General features: G+C 48.8%; 10 protein-coding genes across 10 annotated transcripts; 8 read left to right on the forward strand and 2 right to left on the reverse strand.

Moving 5' to 3' along the window:
• Window positions 1–926: 926 nt before the first annotated feature.
• On the forward strand, window positions 927–2,350 carry Pdw03_5760 (Tripeptidyl-peptidase sed3; the record flags this gene model as incomplete). The annotated part of the gene is made up of 2 exons (XM_014682749.1): window positions 927–2,011; window positions 2,062–2,350. The coding sequence occupies 2 exons, from the start codon at window positions 927–929 to the stop codon at window positions 2,348–2,350; spliced, it is 1,374 nt and encodes a 457-aa protein (XP_014538235.1).
• Window positions 2,351–2,687: 337 nt separating this feature from the next.
• Pdw03_5761 (Proteasome regulatory particle subunit (RpnL), putative) lies at window positions 2,688–3,606 on the forward strand (the record flags this gene model as incomplete). The annotated part of the gene is made up of 2 exons (XM_014682750.1): window positions 2,688–3,254; window positions 3,328–3,606. 2 exons carry the CDS (start codon window positions 2,688–2,690, stop codon window positions 3,604–3,606), a joined length of 846 nt encoding a protein of 281 aa, XP_014538236.1.
• A 258-nt stretch (window positions 3,607–3,864) lies between these two features.
• Window positions 3,865–5,193, reverse strand: Pdw03_5762 (WD40 repeat-like-containing domain; the record flags this gene model as incomplete). Its single annotated transcript, XM_014682751.1, has 2 exons — window positions 3,865–4,909; window positions 4,988–5,193. The coding sequence occupies 2 exons, from the start codon at window positions 5,191–5,193 to the stop codon at window positions 3,865–3,867; spliced, it is 1,251 nt and encodes a 416-aa protein (XP_014538237.1).
• Window positions 5,194–7,361: 2,168 nt separating this feature from the next.
• Window positions 7,362–8,438, forward strand: Pdw03_5763 (Glycosyltransferase, DXD sugar-binding region; the record flags this gene model as incomplete). Its single annotated transcript, XM_014682752.1, has 1 exon — window positions 7,362–8,438. One exon carries the CDS (start codon window positions 7,362–7,364, stop codon window positions 8,436–8,438), a length of 1,077 nt encoding a protein of 358 aa, XP_014538238.1.
• A 2,641-nt stretch (window positions 8,439–11,079) lies between these two features.
• Pdw03_5764 (Siderophore transporter, RhtX/FptX family) lies at window positions 11,080–12,759 on the forward strand (the record flags this gene model as incomplete). Its single annotated transcript, XM_014682753.2, has 5 exons — window positions 11,080–11,167; window positions 11,237–11,482; window positions 11,538–12,380; window positions 12,452–12,625; window positions 12,674–12,759. 5 exons carry the CDS (start codon window positions 11,080–11,082, stop codon window positions 12,757–12,759), a joined length of 1,437 nt encoding a protein of 478 aa, XP_014538239.2.
• Window positions 12,760–13,063: 304 nt separating this feature from the next.
• On the forward strand, window positions 13,064–14,376 carry Pdw03_5765 (Oxoglutarate/iron-dependent dioxygenase; the record flags this gene model as incomplete). The annotated part of the gene is made up of 6 exons (XM_014682754.1): window positions 13,064–13,222; window positions 13,281–13,388; window positions 13,439–13,858; window positions 13,923–14,059; window positions 14,107–14,278; window positions 14,329–14,376. 6 exons carry the CDS (start codon window positions 13,064–13,066, stop codon window positions 14,374–14,376), a joined length of 1,044 nt encoding a protein of 347 aa, XP_014538240.1.
• A 349-nt stretch (window positions 14,377–14,725) lies between these two features.
• Pdw03_5766 (Alpha/beta hydrolase fold-1) lies at window positions 14,726–16,371 on the forward strand (the record flags this gene model as incomplete). Its single annotated transcript, XM_066101163.1, has 8 exons — window positions 14,726–14,946; window positions 15,023–15,156; window positions 15,233–15,505; window positions 15,570–15,578; window positions 15,634–15,820; window positions 15,877–15,997; window positions 16,057–16,212; window positions 16,273–16,371. 8 exons carry the CDS (start codon window positions 14,726–14,728, stop codon window positions 16,369–16,371), a joined length of 1,200 nt encoding a protein of 399 aa, XP_065958103.1.
• A 324-nt stretch (window positions 16,372–16,695) lies between these two features.
• Window positions 16,696–17,665, forward strand: Pdw03_5767 (Alpha/beta hydrolase fold-1; the record flags this gene model as incomplete). The annotated part of the gene is made up of 2 exons (XM_014682756.1): window positions 16,696–16,750; window positions 16,803–17,665. 2 exons carry the CDS (start codon window positions 16,696–16,698, stop codon window positions 17,663–17,665), a joined length of 918 nt encoding a protein of 305 aa, XP_014538242.1.
• A 395-nt stretch (window positions 17,666–18,060) lies between these two features.
• On the reverse strand, window positions 18,061–18,942 carry Pdw03_5768 (Vacuolar protein sorting-associated protein 51; the record flags this gene model as incomplete). The annotated part of the gene is made up of 1 exon (XM_014682757.1): window positions 18,061–18,942. One exon carries the CDS (start codon window positions 18,940–18,942, stop codon window positions 18,061–18,063), a length of 882 nt encoding a protein of 293 aa, XP_014538243.1.
• A 178-nt stretch (window positions 18,943–19,120) lies between these two features.
• Pdw03_5769 (uncharacterized protein) lies at window positions 19,121–20,020 on the forward strand (the record flags this gene model as incomplete). The annotated part of the gene is made up of 3 exons (XM_014682758.2): window positions 19,121–19,835; window positions 19,883–19,922; window positions 20,017–20,020. 3 exons carry the CDS (start codon window positions 19,121–19,123, stop codon window positions 20,018–20,020), a joined length of 759 nt encoding a protein of 252 aa, XP_014538244.2.
• Window positions 20,021–20,026: the final 6 nt, after the last annotated feature.

Below are 20,026 nucleotides of genomic sequence, written 5' to 3' on the forward strand. Positions count from 1 at the left end.
CCAACTATAACTTTCATGGTCTCATGTAATGATTTGAATTTCTGGGCTCATGGAACCTCAAGAGTTAGCAAGCTTATGTTCATCTCTATTCAGATCGTAGACAGATATCGACCTATTCTGTATTCTCTAAGAACAGAGAGACCCAGGTGTGCCCGAGTAGCATTCTACATTTCTATCTTTCCTCTGGCTATACTAGCCCTGACATGCCAGTAGTGATATTGAATATCCTAGTTTACACGAGTGGATTTCCGCTCGGCATATAGCAGATGTTGGTATCTACCATGTTAGTGTGCAACGTTGTATTGTTGAATTCCTACTTGGGATGGACGTCATACATATGCGTTCAGTGCCCTAGCTCGGATAGTTCTGACTGTTTACCAGATGACGTGCGAGTTTCATTTGTGATGGTCGACTTTTTTTCCAACTCGTATAGAAAGGGATATATCTTAACAGCCTGAATGCTCTCGCACGGTGTTTATTCACCGTGTTTGCTCAGCAAGTATCTGATGACAAAAATGAGACTTCAATTTCTGTTTGGTCAGGCACTGGCCCTGGTGTTATGCTATTTCCAGTTGGTGATTGCTACTGATTCCAGCTATCAACGGGTCGAACAGCTAGACAAGGTACCGCATGGATGGTCAAGAGGGGATAAACCGTTGGCCTCTAAACTCATAAAATTACGGCTAGCGATTACCCAACAAAACGCCGGAGAATTCGAGCAAAAGGTCATCGAGCTTTCAACCCCAGGTCACGCGAGCTATGGTCAACATATGAAAAGAGACGAAGTGATGCAACTCTTGAGTCCACCTGCTGCAACTTCAGACCGGATAATTGCATGGCTGCGATCAGAAAATGTTTCAGCCAGTTCTATTAACCTAGATGGCCATTGGATTTCGCTCACAGTTCCAATTTCCCAGGCTGAACAGATGCTGAAAACAGAGTTTTTCACCTTCCATCAACACGACCGGCAAAACCTCGTCATTCGAACTCTTGGTTATTCCGTGCCTAGAAATTTACATCCGCACATTCAATTGATTCAGCCTACTACTCGATTCGGCAGCCTCATACCTCAAAGACGCTCCGCTTTCAAACCAAAGACAGCGACTTCCGGGCAGCTAACCGCTAGTTGTGGTACAACCATCATACCGGACTGCCTTCGGGATCTTTATGGAATTGATAACACAACCACCAGACCTGAATGGCGGAATCGACTGGGGATATCTGGTTTCCTGGAACAGTATGCTCGCCACACTGATTTCGATGAATTTTTGCGACAATACGCGCAAAGCCACACAGACGCTAATTTCAGCATCGTCTCGATCAACGGCGGCCAGGATTATCAACACTCCATGTCTGATAGCATCGAAGCAAATCTAGATGTGCAGTACTCCATTCCACTCGCGGATGAAGTGCTAGCAACATTTTATAGTACCGGGGGACGCGGTCCTGTAGTCCCCGAAATTGCTCATCCAGACCCTGCCGAATCATCAAATGAGCCATATCTTGAACAGCTCCATTACCTCCTGAATCTTCCCGATGAAGAGCTCCCCGCGGTGCTTTCCAACTCATACGGAGAAAACGAGCAGAGTCTTCCACCGTCCTATCTAAACGCAACTTGCAGCCTATTTGCCCAGCTCGGTGCCCGGGGAGTTTCAATCCTTTTCGGTAGCGGAGATTCTGGTCCGGGAACTTCGTGTATGAAAAATGACGGGACGAAGCAATCCAGATTTCTCCCCGAATATCCTGCTTCATGTCCATTTGTAACCTCCGTGGGTGGAACATACGGAATCAATCCCGAAAGAGAGGTTTCCTTCTCTGGAGGTGGGTTTTCAGAGGTGTTCCCTCGTCCCCAATACCAGGACCAGGCAGTGAAAGGCTACCTTCATCATCTTGGAAATCGATGGAATGGACTGTATAATGCTACGGGAAGGGGATTTCCCGATCTATCTGCCCAAGCCACCAATTTCATTGTTCGAGACCATGGCGAGTGGATCTCGGTCGGCGGTACAAGGTTTGTTTCTGGCGGATTTTTGGGAAGATAAATGTGCTGACTATTTACAGTGCTTCAACCCCAGTGATTGCAGCTGTAATTTCCCGGCTCAACTCTGCCCGTATTGCCCAGGGCAAGCCTCGAATGGGCTTCCTGAACCCATGGCTTTATAGCCACGGGCAAACAGGACTCAGGGATATTATTCTGGGCAGCTCCTCAGGCTGTAAACAGAACCCTGGTGATGTTCGGGTACGGAACGCAAGCTGGGATGCCACCACAGGGTGGGATCCAGTGACAGGGCTAGGCACGCCCTTATTCCCTACACTTGTGGAACTGGCATTATCAGACGACCATGTGTAGACATGAAATTGAGTTGTAGGTTTAGCTATCAAAAATGACAAGTCATGCTATCGTTCACAAATGTCCAATAACAGTAAGTTAGATAGTTAGCCGGGCTTGCGGTGACTAGCAGTAGCAGGGTCAACATTCGGATCGGCGAATGTCAAAATGCCCACACGTGACTATGAGCTGACCGCCTACCGCAGCTCCGTCATGAGCGTTGGAATGTCACCAACAATCATCAACCAAAACCCGAACTGTCTATCGTCTCCGCCGTTTCAAATATTGCCTTCGTCCCAAATCGGCTAGGCTGCCTCACTCCCTTTTAGCATTGTCCTGAACCCACACATCATCCACCATGTCCGATCTACAGTCCCTTGTGTCAGAGCTCCACGGTGCTATCGAGCGCAAACAATTCGATGCCGCCAACGACCTCCTCAGCCGTTCCAAGCGAGCTCTCCTTATGCAAAATGCCTTGATCCCAACTTCTTCCACACCTCCGCAGCTTGTCGTCCTTGCCCGCCAAGTCCTCGAACTCGGAGCACTCGCCTCCATCCGCCAGACCGACGCCCAGCTATTCACACGTTATTATCAGCAACTGCAGCCATTCTACGACCTCGAGAGACACGCTGGTCTGCCCGGGCAAAGCCCTTCGGAAGTTGACTTTAGCACTAGTCAACGCAGCAAGATTACAGGACTGTATCTGCTTCTTCTTTTGAGCATGGGCGACAGTGCCAACTTCCACACAGTGCTGGAGGGGTTAGTGGAAGAGGCGAGCTTGAAGGGTGGCCATGTTGAGGATGATGCATGCATCAAGTACCCCGTTGAGCTGGAGCGCAACTTGATGGAAGGAAGCTATGACAAGGTGTGGAGGGAGACGAAGTCCGAGCGTGTTCCGTCGGAAGACTTTGGTCTGTTTTCGAATGTAAGTTTCATGCGTTGCTCGGCTTCCAATTCTATGTCTTCGTCGTTAAGGATACTAATCAGGAGCTTTGTAGGTTCTCATCGGCACCATTCGCAATGAAATCGCAGGTTGCTCAGAGAAGGCCTACCCCTCCCTTCCCATCTCAAACGCCAAGAATCTCCTCTTCCTCGAGTCCGAGGGTGCAGTAATCGAATTTGCCAAGCAGCGCGGCTGGATCCTTCGCGACGGCCGGATATACTTCCCTGTTGAGCCCGAGGCGTCTGCCAGGTCCGAGAAGGACATCCTAATGGCTAGCGGCACTGTTATTGAGAATGCGTTGGGTTATGCTCGCGAGCTGGAGACTATTGTCTAATAAAATGCTCAATGGATCAATGGGAATAATATACTTTTCTTCGGATGCGAATGGCTTTTTCTTGTCTTCGGGCGCGGATGTACTTGTAGACCTGCCGCTTATGCATTCTGCTTTCCCCAGCGTTTTCATGACCACAATCCTGTTAGAATAATTTCGGCTTACGAAGTTCCAGCAGTATCTTAGTAAGGCTGACAGCCCGAAACTGGTAGAGGGGAATGTCCCAGCATCTATATTGACTTCAATTTTGACATGGCTTCTTTAGTTCAAGTCAACATCAATAGTCCAAACACAGAGCCTGCGATCGTAGAAGCTGCTTGAGACGCACAAAACCTCAGAAGACCGAGTCACACCCTGTCCACCCTCCCACACACCACTGGCATAATTCATGCTCTCGTGCTCAGTAAACTTCGCCAGGACCTCAATCCCCCAATTCGGAACCCCATCTTCTTGCGTGTACGTAACCCGTACAAGCCTCGTCCCAGCATGCATACAGCTCGCCAATACCAAAAAGCGGCACTCAGATACATCCGAGCCCGGAATTCTCGTCGTATTCAGTAACTGCAGCCGCCAAACCCCACCATCAAGACCTTGCTCAGCGAGAACCTCTCCCCTCCGCGTAGCGTGGTACACACGGAGACTCTCATCATAGCATCCTGTCAGAAGAACCGGGGCATCATCGACCATAGGAACATCAAGCGGCAAGATGGCAGTGACACCAGCAGTGTGGTGGCGAGCACGATCATCATGCTCGAGGAGGATGGGCGAGACGTGCTCGTCCGGCCCATCCAAGTTGGCGGTATTATCAAATCGGCGCGTATGTAGCGAGCCGAAGTCATTGCCCGTGAACATGTACGGGGTCGCAGATGGGTTCTGCGTCTCGGGGCCTGGGTTTTCGGTGCTTGTTGATAATGCAACGAACCAGACTTCGATCCTTTGTTTAGCTTCATACGTGCCCCATTCTGCGACGCTTTCGTCGTGGTGGATCTCACCCTCTGTCCCGAAGAGGGCTGTCCGGCTATCTGAGAAGGTGACGGCGAAGCCATCTGCTGCTGGCTGGGGGAACCACTTTTGCGGTGCCCATGCGAGGAATAACGCCGGGATTGATGGGTCTTCGTGTACTTGCTTCGTCCATAGTTGAGTGATGCTTGGGGTCTGGGATGCGTCTCCCGTGTCTGAGTTGGTGGAGATTTGGAATAGAGCCACCGATCCCACGCTGGTTGCAATTGCGAAGAGGCTTTTGCGTCTTGGGTGGAAATGCAGGTCAAAGACTGCGTATGGGACAGCAATTCTTTGGATTTGGGCTCTAAGGGCTGTTAGTTGCTTCGTAATGAGAGTGTTATACTCGGCTCCCGGGTCATGTGATGGGTTGTGGTTGGCTTACAATGTTTTACTAACTGGGTCTAATTTCCATAGTTGCAGACTCCCAGTTTTGGACTGCTCGATTTCTCCATTTTCTGTTTTGTTCTCTGATAGAAGGTAGGTGCCCACAATGAAATGGTCTGGGGCCTCGGGGCAGAACTCCAGGCAACTGGGCGGCTGGTCTAGAAAGACTGTCGTCGCTGACCGAGGGTGCTGAATGCTTGCCATTTTGATATAGTCCGAGTACTGGTTCTAGATTTTGTAAGCATCGGAGTTTAAGTGTCGACTCCGGGAGGGGGCGCCAGAATGGGGCGTCTGGAAATGCCTATGCGATTGCAGATGTCTATCAAATATCCGGATCGCGTGACACAGCTCGGAACATGCACTGGTGAACGAAATGAGACTCTATGGCGACCCAGTGTTGATCTTGGTTTGTTACTTTGATCGGGCTCGGAGTCAAAAATCATACAGTGGGGCGGTGAGAATCCACCTCAAAGTCATGGACATCTCTATATAGTACGGAGTTAAGTCTGGATATGGAATGAATGTGTGCAGTTGGCATTTTATATTTGCAGCTTCAAAATGGTTGTAGTGATTTAGAAGTATCGAAACCATAAAGCTCGCTGTCCGTAGTGATGTATGCCAATCTTACGGTGTAGGGGGGAGATGGCTTCCTGCATAGAAGCAGTATCTATTTTGAGAATTGATTAGTATTAGAGAGATTGGCGAGCCCAGGAACTAAGAAAATTGAGGTTGATTTACAGGCAATATAGAAATAGAGGAATTAGGAGGTGAGACGTAGTTGTTCTATATACTATGTTTTGTGATGTATGACTACGAAAGGGCGACTTTTATCAAGAAGTAATAAGAAGTCACATTAGCTAGACTTCCGCTTAACGATCTATTTATCCTTATCTGGATCCGATCTGATCCTCGCTAAAATGACTTCTACTAGGGTTGCTACTTCTATGCGAGCATAGTAGGCGGCACTAAACATTACATGCTAAATTTCGGCGGAGGTAAGATCCCCGATGACGGTCCACCGGTGGGGTTCTTGAAGTTGAATTTTCTATTGGTCTTAGTGTAGGTCGCTTTCGTTCTAGTGGTTGTCTAAAAAATATGTGGGTGCGGCTGTTGTTGGGCAACCGGTTGTGGATGAGCGAGCCACTTGTGGGTGGTGCGGTGGTAGATGGGATACTTGTGCGAGAAGATCTGGAAATGGTGGAAGACTCTGGAATTACAGTCAGTGAACATATTCGCTTTTGGCTGTTGAATGTGGGCAATCACCGCAGCTAGTGATTGATACTGCTAATTCGCGAAAGACAGTGAAGGCGACCCAATATTCTGCGCAGAAGAGATTGCTCGCCGAAGGTGATGTATATGGTGCTGATTAGAAGATGGTCATAGTACGACATACATTTCTAGGCGCAAAAAAAAAAGATTTCTGGCAGTCTTCTTTTCCTTAAAAGTGCTTACCATAAAGACGTTTTACTATTATCATGGGTGATGCTATTGCCTATCCAATCCGCAATCACCTTTAGAGCAACCGCGCGCATAGTTCCCAGAGGTAGTCCAAGTCTCGGGGTCTGTTAATGCCTGAGCTGGACATAAATAAGCTCAGTCCGGTTCTAAACTCCTTCTAGATCGATCGTGGGTGCGCACTCACTTGTTGAAGGTCCCATATACCATCCGATAAAATATGGGTCCCTCTGTACCGAAGTATTCACAGCATTGTCACCATGAGACAAAAGCATGCTATACCTGGTAGCATGACCCACGTCTAAAAAGGTGCGAATGAAGTCGATATCGTAAATCTAAAAGATTATCTCTGAATCTGGGGAAGAGAACGTTGCGCGGAGCCAAAGGACAAGGCCGCTATCATTATTTTTCGGCCTGATACCCTAGATATAACTCACCAAGACAGATGCCAGATAGTAGCCTCGTATATATGAGAACAAATAGTCAAAAGTTCGGATACATAGGCTAACACTGCAGTGCAATATTAACAAGGCTCTACCGTTAGGCCAATCAGGGGACTACTATAACCGCCACTAAGATCTGGCAAATCAAATGGCGTATTCCGACCACCCAAATCCCTTTAATGGCAGACCCTAATGCACGTGGCCCTCCTAGAGCAATTTAACCTTCTATCCATTCCGTAGGTCAGTGGTAGATCAGGAACGGAGGTCCCGACGGGGTTGACCCCAGTCATCGAATCCCATCGCTAAAGCTGGAGCCATGAATCTCAAGGGTTACACTACGGCTCTTTCATGATTTGTTTGTCTTCATCGTGTCCGTCTTCTTTTCATCCCATCTTGAACTTTCATTTTCTCACTGTCTTTTTTCTTTGCGATCTCTTTCACCTCTACACACCAGCCCTGAAGGGTCCCCACATCATGATATCAATCACTTACTTGAACAAGTCGCGTGCCTTGCGCCTACTCGTTCCTATAATCATAGTGTTTGCATTTGTGTACACTTTCTATGCGGACTGGAAGCCAGTACAAAAGGCCATTCCCAGCTCGCACCCCTCCTCAGGGACCGTTACGATCGGCGACGCAAATCTAGCTTCCCCAACTTCACAAATCCCAGGATGTCCTTCGCCCAGCAAATCCAAATTTCGCTTCTCAAACAACACTTCAATTTCCGATATTCCGGATAAAGTCTGGCATTCCGCAAAAACCGATGACATATCGGAAAATCAACGCACATGGGTGAACAGCTGGTCGAGTACAACTCCCGAATGCCGCCAGGAGTTGCTCACCGACCGATCTGGCGAGGCGTTTGTTCGCGCATACTACCAGGAGACGCGGCCAGATATTGTCGAAGCCATCGAAACCCTATCGATTCCAATCTTACGGGCGGATCTTCTTCGGTATTTGATTGTTTTCGCCGAGGGCGGGTACTGGAGTGATCTAGATGTCACTTTGGAGAAACCACTTTCTGACTGGGTGCCTATAGAGTACAAGGATCAAAACATCGATCTGATTGTCGGTTTGGAATTTGATTTTGCCTATCGGGGCCCAGAAGCCGAGGTCGCATCTCAATTCTGCAACTGGGTTTTTGCAGCCCAGCCGTCATCTCGCAACCTGCTTGTGGTTGTTAATGCTGTCGTCAACAAGTTAAAGGAGATTGCAAAGACCAACAATGTGTCTCTCTCCGGTATCACATTGGAGATGCTTAAGGATGTAGTGAACGTGACCGGTCCTAAAATTATGACGATTGCGATCCTGGAAAGTTTAGGACAACTACTCAATAGGACGGTAGATGACCGCGACTTCTCAGGAATCAAACATCCGAAATTGGTCGGTGATGTCTTGATCATGCCCGGTGTTTCCTTTGCGGCGGCCCAAAACGGATTCCCTGTGGATCAAGGCGATGCTCTTGTGACACATCATTACGAGGGCTCGTGGAAGCAGGCAGACGCAGAAGCCAAAGAACAAAAAAAGGCAAAAAGAGCAAGAAGAGCGTGAAGCACAGAGTCATCAAGGATGAAACGAACCACTGTAATAATGATCTGCTGTACAAATTGAACCAATTCTGCCTATCTGATCACGTCCGATGAGGTTACTCGCGTAAGATATGTAACACAGATTAGTCTTCAGAAAATTTCTCAATGACTGTGTGGAACGAATTTCAAGCCGCAGGACCCGAATCACGCCGAATCACGCACCATAGGCAAGGAAAGCAGAGAATGCGACCGATGGCATAAATAGAATAGCATAGCAGCAAGCACAAGAGAATGACTGGGGATTATAGATAGCCCCTTCCTTCTCCAGAGACTCCGTATATCCACTCCGTTGGTTAAGGTTTGAGAAAAAGCCCTAATTCCGAGTTCGCTACAGTTGCAACTATCTGCAGCGTCTTTCCCTTTTCTGTCCTCTAGGTATAAATGGGGGAGGCATCTCCTAAGGCAGATTTTCTACGGAGCTACAACAGACTGTGCAATGATTTCTCGATTTTTGGCACAATCCACGCAGAGGCCACCACGAAAAACTCGAGAAAATCTTCATCCTTTGATCTTTTATCGATGGATGGTTGGTTTCATAAGCAAAGGAAATTGGTATCGCAGTGCGAAATCTCTTACACTTTACATTAACTTCGGTAGCTCAATACCTCTCAAAATTATATTAGATCTTCGTGGACATTTGACAATCTCTTGAGAACGGTGGCATCTCTTTAGCACGCTCGCATACAAGGCTAGTGATAAACCAAGCTTGTGCGCTACCAGTAAAGTTTTAGAACTACCCGATTACACTGAATCCTTCATTTGGCTAAGAAATTAGGATGATTAGCCCATCTAACATCATTACTAGTGGTGTGGGGCTACGTATCGGCGCATTATCTACGCCGTGTGGGTCCATTGAGCTCTGCCTGCCAACCCTTCCATAGCTAAGAATTTTAAACGAAACGCTCTCTTCGCATCTTCCTCCTCTATGTTGTCGTTGCTAAGAGGGTTAAATGCATTTTCTTACCCATTCGCTTTCTCCTCCGTGCCAATCGGTCATGACGCCAACGACGATTTCGGGGACCAGATGTACTCGATGGTAAGGGCTGGGGGAGCCTAGATCTCCGGGATACGAATGGCCACATTAAACAGCCGTGTAGGTCGAGAGTGATGGATCTTTACACGCGGGCTAGCGCCCTGGCCATACGGAATCCAGGCGAATGAGAGATCGTCCCAGAGTATGGAGACGACCATCGAGGAATCTTGCGTTCACGCAAAATTGGGTCTCTATACCACCACGGGCTGATGCGAATCAGGGCCAAGTTAGTCTGGTTTGTCAAAGAAGCCTACCAAATCGACCATTCTTGGGGTCGACCTAGTGAAGACACCATGCGTCAAGATTGACAAAAGCCCTCGGACAGGCTTTATTTCCATCAGGCAGATTTGAAGCACCGCTAGGCCCAGGCCACTGTCCACAAAGAGTGTAGGATGAATGTACCTCGATGCGCGGAAGTTTGATCATCGACCTACTAATCAACGTGAGATGACCAAAGTGAGAGCCTGAGCGGTAACGGAGCAGTGCCAGGAAAAGTAACGCAAAATGTGCTCGAGGGCTCAAATGACCACAAAAGAGGGGACTTGATGACGCTAAACCTTACATGGCACACCACTACGGTAGTCACAACACTTCGTGCCTATGTTGTTACATTGTACATTGTAGTATTTACAGACAGCTAGATGTATACCGTAGGCATGGTACGGTCAGCATGTATAACCTCTTGAATTAACAGCAATTTCACTGGAACCTCTGACTAATCCCAATGTGCACGTTAAGATGGGATCCACCATTTGGCGGTCCTGGTTTCAACCATGTCTTGGACCCTCAATATTCGACACATATTATACATTCGAGTGGTTGTATTTTGTGGAGTTGCTCCGGAGCAAGTAAACATCAAATTTCAGAATTTGAAACCACACCACACTATACCATATACGGAGCAAAGATTAGCTGACATCCACCTTCCTTGGTGGGACTGGTAGCAGTGGGATTGGTCTCACGCATGCCCTTGCGCCATGTCTTATCCCTTCGAACTTTTGTTTGACAGCATGGCATGGCAGGTGCCGTAGTTGAACGTGTGAAATGTTCCATCTGTTTAACCATTTCCGACTCAAAGGGTCCAGACACACCAACGGTGCCGATCCTACGATTGAACCCATAGTCGGACTGGACACAAAAGACTTCTCGGGAGCTCCGACGGTTGCCGACGGGTTCATGCGGCTACTCCGTGGATGAACTGGCTGGTTTGCGTGCATGTCCATAAGATTGAGGATCTACAGCAAAGGGCGTGAACTCTAAGTGTGACACACACGGTGGCTTTTCCTCATTTCCCTGATACGGAGGACATCCATGGAGGATGCAAGCAAGGCATCCATCACAATGTTCGGCTCAAATGCGAGGACGATCTGAATTGACTCGCGAATAAAACCCCACCGATACTAGAGCGAGGAAGTCAACTTACCGAAAAGAAAGGGACAATTGGTTGATCTCAACAAGCTAGCTTAATCCAGTGGTATTTCATTTGTACCGTCTGAAATGACGACTTGACGATTTTCTTCTGGGTCCCCACTTTTTCGTTCTTCTCTTGTTCAGCACTCAAGATATCAAAATGAACGAGGATACAAAGCCATGGGGCTATGAATGGCGCTCATCTCGACGGCTGGTTGTTTCGTCTATCACGGTGGCATTATTCACAGGTATGTGGGTGGTTGTGTCATTCACCCGAGCACTTGTTCCGCATCTGAGTCATGCTAAAAATCCACCAGAGACATTTCTCTACGGATTTCTTACTCCGATCCTGAGTTATATGCTTGAAGAACGACTCCATCTTGATCCATCCCAAACTCAGACATACACCACAGCATTGCTCACCACCCATGGGTTCATTGGTCTAATCTCGGCTCCCATGGTCGCTCACCTTGCAGAGAAGACGCCGAGCCAAAAGAAACCACTATTGATCGCTCTGGCAGGATGCTTTCTGGGAACCCTTCTCATTGCTCTCGCCCCAAGTGGTAAGAGCACCTCTGACCTGGAAGACAACTCTTGGGAGCTAACTATCATAAACAGTGTGGCTGCTCTTCGCTGGTCGCATCCTGCAATCCATGGCGGGTACCGCCACTTGGGTCGTTGGATTTGCTCTTTTGGCAAATAATGTGGACAAGAAACACCTCGGGCAGTCGATGGGGATGGCCATGTCATTTGTAACTGCCGGAATGGTCGGCGGACCAACTGTGAGTGGCGCAATTCTCCAGGTATTTGGCTACTGGGCCGCCTGGTCACTGCCATTGGTAGTACTGGTCTTGGATATAGTTGCCCGCCTGGTTATGATTGAGCCGGGCCTCGGAGCAAAGAAAATCAACCCTTTGAGCAAACCTGCGGGCAAGTCAGTGCTCGGCACTGACGGGAGCCCAGAGGAATTGACTGCTCTGCTGTCTGATACATCGTCTACCATCGAGTCGAATGACTGTGGAGAAGAGACCAAGCACGACCTCAAGCATGAGTACTACAGAATAATGCTCTCTGATCCACGTGTTTTGACTTCGTTGGCCAACGTTGTCGTTGTCTCCTCTCTCATGTCGGGCATTAACAACACTCTCCCTGTTCACCTAAGACAAGCATTCGGTTGGAAGAGTTTACTCGTTAGCATGATGTTCTTCTGTCTCCAAGTCCCGAATATCGTTCTCAGCGGCCCATCTGGATGGCTTCGTGATCGAATCGGAATACGGGGACCTACCGTTTTCGGTTGGCTAGCGATGATCCCTTTAATCCTAATTCTAGGGATTCCCGGCGACTCCCACTTCCCATGGGCTCGAGAAGATACCGCTGGCAAGTCAATCTTTACCAGCAGTTTGATTGCGTTGGGTAGCATTCTACCTCTTGTGCGCGGTGCAGGAGCCGTGCAACTGGCCTGTGAGGAATTCCATTTTGTTTTGTGGTATCCAATCCCCGGCTAACGAAATTCGCTTTCTTTTTCAATATAGATGTTGTCAAGGACATGGAAGCTAAAGACGCGCATCTATTTGAGGCCAACAGAAGCAATTTGCGAGTCTTTTCCATGACTGAAGTAGGATTTAGTCTCGGGATGATGTTCGGGCCTCTGTTGACCGGCTCACTCTTTGAATGGGTTGGCTTCTTTTACATGACTGTGGCACTGGGTGAGTCATACTATCCAACGTATCATCCACTTGACTGACCTGGGGTAGCTATAATCTGTCTTGTCCAGGCCTTGCTTTCCTGGCGTTGGTTGGATACCTTGCCCTCATCCGAAGCTCCTGAAGCTCCAGTTTAAGATATTGGCTTAGGTGATCTATTCCATACATTGAAACGAGACCCAGATATCGTGTTTCGTGATGAGAGTACGTTCAAAAGATTGAACCATATTTGCGTTATAGCATATTTGAGATATAAAAGGAAATGAAAAAGCTTTAATTCTAAAGAAAGGGAGCAAAGAGAGCCTAGATCAATCTTCCCATCATAATCGACACAGCAGTTGTACAGCAATCGGAGACTCATGGTTGGTGAAGATAACGGGTTCTACCCCGCGAGCCACAAAGCGGCAGGTTCTCCATCCCTCTCAGAACTGCCACGCAGCAATGACCGAATTAATGACTGAGAACTGGCAGCTCGCTGATTGTAATCACCTTCCGATTATCGATCTTTCAACTTTGGATAGTCCTAATGTGAATGAGCGACAGAAACTTGCTCAATCACTCTGTGATGCTTGCACTCAGGTTGGTTTCTTTTACATCAAGGTAGGTTGGTTCGGATCATACTCCCGAGAATCGTTGTGTGCTCACGCTGCCTGTTCAGAACCACGGGATTCCAGAGGACAAAATCAATGGCATACACTGCTTCGCCAAGCGGCTCTTCGATCTCCCCGAGGAGCAAAAGATGAAGTTCTACATTGGAAACTCCCCCGTACGCCTGGAAGCCTGAACAGTCAACAGGACATGCTAAGACTTGACCAGAAATTCCGCGGCTACAGTCCCCTTGGTGGTGAGAAATCCATAGGGACAGACGATGCTCCTATTGCCGAAGAAGACGCAGTCAGTGCCCTTTCCGAAGCATTTGATATCGGATACGAAACTGCAATGGATCCTCAAAAGCTGAAGGATGATCCGCTTCCTCTTGATCCGTATGATTTGTACGGAGATAATCAATGGCCTGGCCAAGAAATCCTTCCAAATTTCACAGAGACCTACATCGAATATTGTGCCATGATGCTAGAGCTCTGTCGAAAGCTGATGAGAATGTTCGCTCTGGCTTTGGGTTTGCCAGAGGAGTATTTTGATTCCATGACTCAGAACCCAGGTGTCACTTCGAGGATGATGCATTACCCACCTCAGCCGTTAAAGGAAGAGGTTCGTGAAGGGCTTGGGGCTCATACGGTACGCAGTTGACTGAACTTTTTGGCAAATATACTGAAATTCTGATTTTCTCATCCAATATCAGGATTTCGAATGTTTCACTATTCTCTCCCAGGGCAGTGTGCCGGGCCTGCAGCTCATGAGTCGCAGCGGCGAGTGGATATTGGCACCATCATTGCCGGGGACATTGGTCGTCAACATTGCAGATTGTCTGTCGATTTGGTGAGATTAGCACACTGATTCAAGAGAATACGTGCTGACTGATTTAGGACGAATCAAAAGTTCAAGTCGACTGTTCATCGTGTCACGAACTTGACCGGACAAGAACGTTATTCCATTCCTTTCTTCTTCGGAGTTGACTATGATACCACAGTATCAGTTCTGCCAAATCATATCTCAGACGATAGACCTGCTTGTAAAGAGCCCTTCAAAGCAGGCGAGGTAAGAGCAGAATGGCTCTGATACCGGCACGATGACTGACAAGGGTATAGTGGGTTCGCGAACAACTATCAAAGGCGTACATTGGTCATGATGGCTAGGGCTTTGTAATGGAAACAGATGTCTTTCTGAGATAGAATTTCGAACTGGATTGCTCTCCTTGGTGTTGAAAAACCACTTCAAGGACACAATTCTGCACCCATCTATAGTAGAAGGAAAAACGGGTACCAAACATGTGTAGATTAGATGTTTGATGAAGGCCTAATACAAATTCTCCCTTCAGCTTCAACCAATGTCCAAACCCAGAACAAGAGTTTGTAAGCATCCGAGGCTGCCTTGATGTTTCCGTGGGAACCCCGCACATGATGGTTGCCTAATCGCAGATTCCTGCAAGTGTTTTCAATGCCATTCACAGCATCCAGGAAAACTATCAGGGCTAGTTACATCGCAATGTCGCTGCTCTTCAGTACCCCGCCCTCTGCGGCGACAGCCTCCCTGACACCCTTCAAGGCCGTCATCCCCAAAGCCCAACTGGTCGAGCTGGAGACGTTGATTAAGGTTGCCAAATTGGCACCGTCCACCTACGAAAATTCCCAAAGAGACCGTCGCTATGGTGTCACTACAGACTGGCTAGTGACCATGCGGGACCAGTGGCTGAGGTCTTATCACTGGTAATGACACCACAGCGCATCGTGTATATGTACCACAATGCGTGATATGGGACACAGGACTGAAAGGTGACAATAGGAAATCCTCGGAAAATCGGATCAATAGTTTCCCTCAGTACACGACGGTGATCGAAAGTCTTACAATTCATTTTGTAGGGTTATTTTCAGAAAAGAAGAATGCTATTCCTGTCTTGTTGTTGCATGGATGGCCTGGTAGGTCTATGTCTTACCCCCTGATCCCATAACGTGCGTACAATGAATTCATGGAGACTGATGTATCATGTTAAAGGCAGCTTCCTCGAGTTCTTGCCTATGCTGCAAAAGTTCCGAGAGGAGTACACACCGGAAACCTTGCCTTACCATTTGATTGTACCTTCATTGCCAGGTTTTACGTTCTCTTCTGGGCCTCCCTTGGATAGAAATTTTGGAACAGGCGACGTTGCCCGTGTGTTAGATCAACTAATGATAGAGCTCGGCTTTAGGAGCGGGTACGTTGTCCAGGGAGGTGATATTGGCAGTCGAATTGCAATACACTTGGGCGTGGATCATGAGAGCTGCAAAGGTATGGAACGCTCACGCTATTCCGACTGTCTGGAATGAGAATGTTCTAACAAGTTGTGGTATAGCTGTGCACGGTGAGTGATTCCTTTATAAAGGTCGTTCATTAACCAGAATGCCAATTCAAGATAGTCAATGTGGTTTTCATGAGAAAGCCGGACGGCATGACAGACGACCACCTGAATACCTCTGAGATAAAAGGCATCGAGAGGATGACGAACTTTATGGCTCTGGGCTCAGGCTATGCGGCTGAGCATGGCACTCGACCCAGCACCATCGGGCATGTTTTGTCATCGAACCCCATGGCTCTACTAGCATGGTTAGTTGCGGCAATCAAAGCGCAATTGACAGGAACTACAAAACTAACCCCTTCAGGATTGGAGAGAAATACCTGGAATGGGTCGATGATCCGCTTGCCCCAGAAGACATTTTGGAATCTGTCACCCTTTACTGGCTTACGGAAACGTTCCCTCGAGCAATCTATGCTTACAGGCAGGTGGGCTTCGCCCATCGATTTTTGACTTCCACGAGAAGGTCTCTGATAGGAAAGAGTAGAACTATCCTGCGCCACCGATTCCGGTTCCTAACGACCCCCGTTGGTATATCCACAAGCCATTTGGATATTCTTCTTTCCCTAAGGAGCTTGCTCCGCTGCCGCGCTCGTGGATTGAAACCACTGGAGACTTGGTATTCTGGGAGCAGCACCCGAAGGTATGAAATTCTGCGTTCAATTGAGTGTCAACACATAAAAATAACGCTGGTTTGCTACAGGGTGGTCATTTTGCGGCACTCGAGCAACCTGATGAGTTGAAAGCAGACTTGGTCAAGTTCATAGACCAGGTGTGGCCAGGTGTTACTGGTGCCGAATAAACCAAGACCAATAAACAGGAGAGAAGGGTGAACAAGTTGAAGTTAGAATGATTTCAGAGAGTATGAATAGCCACTGCATAATTGTGATGTTGTAGCAACGACCGAAGCCTGTAGAACAGGGTTGGTGGGCTGAAAGAACCAGCACATTGATTTTTCATAAACATCTCCATTTCGCTGAGATCTTCAAAGATGGGTGGTGCAGTCGGGAAATTAAAATGCGGGTTAATTGCACCCACCTCTACTTCACTACTTCCTCCGCATCTCCAACTACATCTCAACAAGAAGCACCAGAGCATCAAATCATCATTCACCACCACCTAAACCATGGCATCACCCACAAAAGCTGACGAAATCTTCTCCGATGAGTCAAGCTTCTACGGTAAACCATATCTCGCCCTCCGCGCCCCCATAACTCGGCTGACCCATATCAGGCGACGAGGATGAAAAGACCCAACTGGAAGCACAAGTCTCGTCCTACGACCCAGAGCCATTCTGGGTAGAACCCCACCAGAAGCTGCTATCAACCATACAGCCGCATCTGTGCGCGCCGCCGACACGCGCAAAGATCGCATCATCAGACATTTCCATGGATGATGCATCCCCAGAACCAGGCACCATGCCACGCAGTCAGCGCGGGAAGACCGAGCCCATAGCTCGCTTTCTATCGCGTCTTCCGCCCTCGACAACAGAAACCACGGATGTAGGCCCCTGGATTTGGATGTACAATCCACATGTGCCGTACAAGCAGAGTGAAGATGGGGATGTTCCCACTCTGCTTCGGAAAGGCGGGGAGCTTCTCCAGGAGTACGAGAATGAGAGTGCGACCCTGCGCGAGGCGCATGATAAGTCTGGTGCGAAGACTACGACGGCTTTGACGCGGAAATTGAATCCGATGCGAAAGGAGCTTGAGAAGAACATTCTGGATCTGGCGAGGGAGACTGGTGTTACGCATGGCAAGTGGATGCTTTTCCCGAGTCATGATCGGGTTGATGAGGTCTGGGGGACGGTTGTGAGGGCAATGGAGAAGGGGGAGCTTGGGGATGCGGCGAAAGCTGCTACTGATGGTGGGTGTGGGAAGAGTCGGTTGATTTGTGTCTATACGGAAGATTTTGGGGATGTTGAGGATGTGAAGCGGGTGGTGAGTAAGTTAGTTGACTTTGGGCTTGTTGGGAAGGGGCCCCGATCTGTTTACTACAAGTCTGATGCGTTTAATCATCTGGGGATTAACTCTAAGAATGAATATGGACTTAAGGCGAGCATGTATTCGAGTCGGGAGCTGCTTGAGGGGAAGTAGGTAGTAGAGTCATGGCCTGGTGGGGTTTGTTTATGATTGATGAGAATATGATTGACTATTAATGTTCTGCTGTAGTGGGTATCTCTGAACGCAGTTATCTACATGTTTATGATATTTGATATGGATCCGGATAGTGGTGGCAGGGTGGCCTATGTGCCCAAGGCATTCCCAGAGGCCGGGGGGTAGTGGTAGTATCGTCGAGGGTGCTTCTTCGGGACCAGGGCTGGAGGCAGGTACCGATTGATAATTTCTTAGCGCAGCAACGGTTTGTTTCCATAAATGAGCCGGCTCATTCATGGCTGCAACTGTCGCTCCAGTCAGAAGTGGCAGTTGACTTCGACGGGGAGCTCCCAGCGATGAAATCTGGCCGAAGAAAAGAGCGCATCAGGAGGTGTTCAGTCATCATGGCTTTCCCGGTTCATGACGTTCTCACACGCTTCTCGAATCTCAGAAACCCCCTTAACATTACCCCAAGCGTCGAGTAATTGCTGGATCTCTTTCCAGTCCTTCTCCGCGTCCTCCTGTTTTTTCTCTACCACAAGCTTCTCCAATCTCTGCGGTGCGGCAAGAACCCACCGGACAGTATCCTTCTCCCTCTTCTGATTTGAGGCCCCGTCTGCCAGCTTCGCTTCTTTCATTCGCCGCCGCTGCTCCTCACCTTCCTTGATGAGCCCACCAGCAGTATCAGCAACAAAATCAATAGCCGGACCTAGCGTTTTCGTCATAGTCAAAGGTGCACCGCGATCATCCATACTGCGCCGCATTTTACCAATTGTCTCCACAGCGCGAATCAACTTCGAGTAGTTATCGTAGACCAGCGCCTTCCGCTCTCCGTCGAGAGTGCGGATATCTCCAACCAACGTGTTCTCGGCCTTGAGTACCGTAGACAGTGACGAAGATGACAATAGATGCTCGACATACCGTCGTGGGTCGAAGTCTGGACTATCGAGCTCCGTCCCTGACCCTAGAGCGGTTGGGTCGGAGGTGTCTCCTGCATCTGTGTTCCGCGGCACACTCCGGGAGCGAGATGCGTCCCGGGAAGCATTCGTATCTGCGCCGGGCGGTTTAAGGTTGTAGTAGTCTCGGAGGGCGCTGCGATTACGTCGGAGATGGAGTGAGGGGGAGAGAGCTCGTCCGGTGGATGGGGTAGATGCAGCGCTGAGGCCCCCGCTGGCGCTGGTGTTCAAGACATCGAGTGATGGGCGGGAGGAGGCTGGACCCGGTGAATGGGCTCGGGAGGAAGTAATGGAGGGACGTGGAGATGATATTGCCGACATTGCAGTGTGTTGTGGGGAGATGTGTCGGAGTAGTCGGAGGTGGGACATTCGGGCCAGATCAAGTGCTTTAAGCGGTGGTCTGTGCTTTTTGTTTTCACGCTGAGAGCTTCCCCAACTTTGATGCTTTCCTTTGATTTACCACACGCGCCAATGTGATCTTGAGGGAGTCCAAGGCGTCATGACTAGCCCGGATCAGATTGCAGCTCAGATCTTGAGCACGAAATCCCTCTCAGTCGCCCAAACCTGGCTCAGTGCCTTCCTATCATCCAGCACAGCACAACGCAACACTCCCCCCTCTGCCCTCGCAAAGACGGCGATATTCCGTATCCTCGCCTCTGATATCAAAGAATCACTCTCCAAACACAGATCATGCGTACTACCAGTCGACATCCACGACCCGACAGTGCAAGAGCGACGCCTTCAAGGCTCGATCCCCGTGCAAGTGCTCGACATCGAAGATATCGGCACAAGTCTATGGAGCCAGATCGAAGCAATTGAACGCGTTGAGCGCGGCGAGGCAATCCGCGGCCGTGAGATCGTACGCACAATAGCTGTAGGCGAGGACCCCGAGGCATCGGAGAACAATCGTGCAAATAACAATCCTGCGAATGGTGCTGCGAGTGCGTCCGGGAACAGTGGGTATGGCCCGCACCGCCTGATTCTTCAGGATGCAGCAGGAACTACGGTTTTGGGTGTTGAAATGCAGCGGATAGATGGAATAGCGTTAGAGAAGCTTGCTATTGGGGCAAAGATCTTGCTCCGTAATCCGTCTGTTGCGAGAGGTATGGTGCTGCTTTGTCCGGGATCTGTTACTCTGCTCGGGGGTAAGATTGAGGCTTGGGATAAACCGTGGAGAGAGGGCAGGAAGGCTAGATTACTGGAGAAGACTGCAGGTATCGAGGGAGAATGAGAAGAGACAAGTCATCTTTCGCTCAAGCAGCTGAACAAGGGGCTTCTTTTGCTACGGACTTCTTGATTGGGTATGGGATTTGCACTTTTCTTACTCGATTTTGTATACGTTTCTTGTGTCGAGTATGATATTGTGATGTTCATTCGCTAAAGACTGATGTGCAGTTGAAAAGTT

The sequence above is a fragment of the Penicillium digitatum genome, chromosome 6 (genome assembly GCF_016767815.1).
Source record: "Penicillium digitatum chromosome 6, complete sequence".
Lineage (NCBI taxonomy): Eukaryota > Fungi > Ascomycota > Eurotiomycetes > Eurotiales > Aspergillaceae > Penicillium > Penicillium digitatum.